We start from the raw sequence: 1,239 nt of genomic DNA on the forward strand, positions 1-1,239 counted from the left end.
GTAATTAAGAAGAAAGAATTTTATTAATTCAAGTTGTCATTAAAGATAATTATTGAAGTATTGAAAGTATTTAGGTCATTCCGCGGAAGTTTTCCATTGTGTACACAGAAATCCAGTTTCATTAACCGTCCAGCTGTCTAGTTTCTGCAAAAGAAAAAATACGTTACAAATCATGGAAATACCAATATGTTTCTTACATAATAATGTTCAAGAGAATACATACCTACGAGCAAATGCATACGTCATTACTGTTGCAGTGGCCAGTGTTTCTACCCTGCATTCTACAGCTCTTATCGCAAAGCCAATCTCCGCCCGTTTGACAGGACCATAATGGTTCTACAACACCTCCGTTTTCAGTGTCCTCAACAGTGCGGTATTCATCTGTCAAGTATGCAACATATTTACAAGTAAGCGAAAGTCTACAGTTCCCCGTCTTTGTCGCGATAATTGTAAGTATTGTTTATACTTGTGTATTAAGAAAAAAAAAAATCAGATATATTTGTTGCCATGGTTGGGCACATTTTACATAACAATTGATTATTTGAAACAACGAATGATTTTAAATACGTTATTATTTGTATTGTACAAATAACATGAAAAATTTATTTCTATTTGACGTGTGAATCGAATAGATTATTTTTCAATAATTTTTTATTTCGATTACATCGTTCAAATAAAATAATAAATAATTTCACTCGAAGAACAGGTGATTGAAGCAACTAAAGTAATTTAATATATTAAATTTCGATATCAATATTTAAGTTTTTTAAGAAACAGTATAATAGATTTTAGAGAAACAACACCTTCTACACAAATATTAGCGAATCGTTATCATTTCTGACAAGTGATGCAAATAATTGTAAACATTGTTTTAACTAATAAGTCAACTCACCTTCGATATTCTTATTGGGAACAGCCGTAACTGCGACTGCGGCCAAGCAGAAGAAAGCAAGGAAAAGTGAAGCCTTCATGTTGTAGAAGTTCGATTGTAGTCTGTTTACTACTTAATTGTTCACCTGCCTCGGGGTCTTTATATACCGATTTTGTTTCTATCCGAAGAGTGGGTGGGGTGACCTGTGAAGTTTTATCTAGATGAGCGCAGAACTTTTCCGATGGAGAATTATATAATTGTGATCGCAAGAAGGATTAGTTATCAGAAGGTTCCTTGAAGCAAATAAATTTATCGATAATCATACACTCTAATCAATCGATTTGGTAATCGTTTAATTCCTCTTACGC

At 32.9% G+C, this 1,239-nt stretch overlaps 1 protein-coding gene across 1 annotated transcript; it reads right to left on the bottom strand.

Moving 5' to 3' along the window:
• Window positions 1-1,239, bottom strand: LOC143352335 (defensin-A-like). The gene is made up of 3 exons (XM_076784698.1): window positions 893-1,239; window positions 224-381; window positions 1-144 (listed from the first exon to the last, which is right to left on the bottom strand). Exons 1-2 carry the CDS (start codon window positions 969-971, stop codon window positions 224-226), a joined length of 237 nt encoding a protein of 78 aa, XP_076640813.1. The 5' UTR covers window positions 972-1,239; the 3' UTR covers window positions 1-144.

This window comes from Halictus rubicundus, chromosome 1 (genome assembly GCF_050948215.1).
Source record: "Halictus rubicundus isolate RS-2024b chromosome 1, iyHalRubi1_principal, whole genome shotgun sequence".
NCBI lineage: Eukaryota > Metazoa > Arthropoda > Insecta > Hymenoptera > Halictidae > Halictus > Halictus rubicundus.

Bases quoted from the DNA above. Each gene is read 5' to 3' on its own strand.
- LOC143352335 (XM_076784698.1), bottom strand. From the start codon at position 971: ATGAAGGCTTCACTTTTCCTTGCTTTCTTCTGCTTGGCCGCAGTCGCA. The intron at 382-892 runs GTGAGTTGACTT...CATACTTGACAG, and splicing joins TCCCAATAAGAATATCGAAG to ATGAATACCGCACTGTTGAG.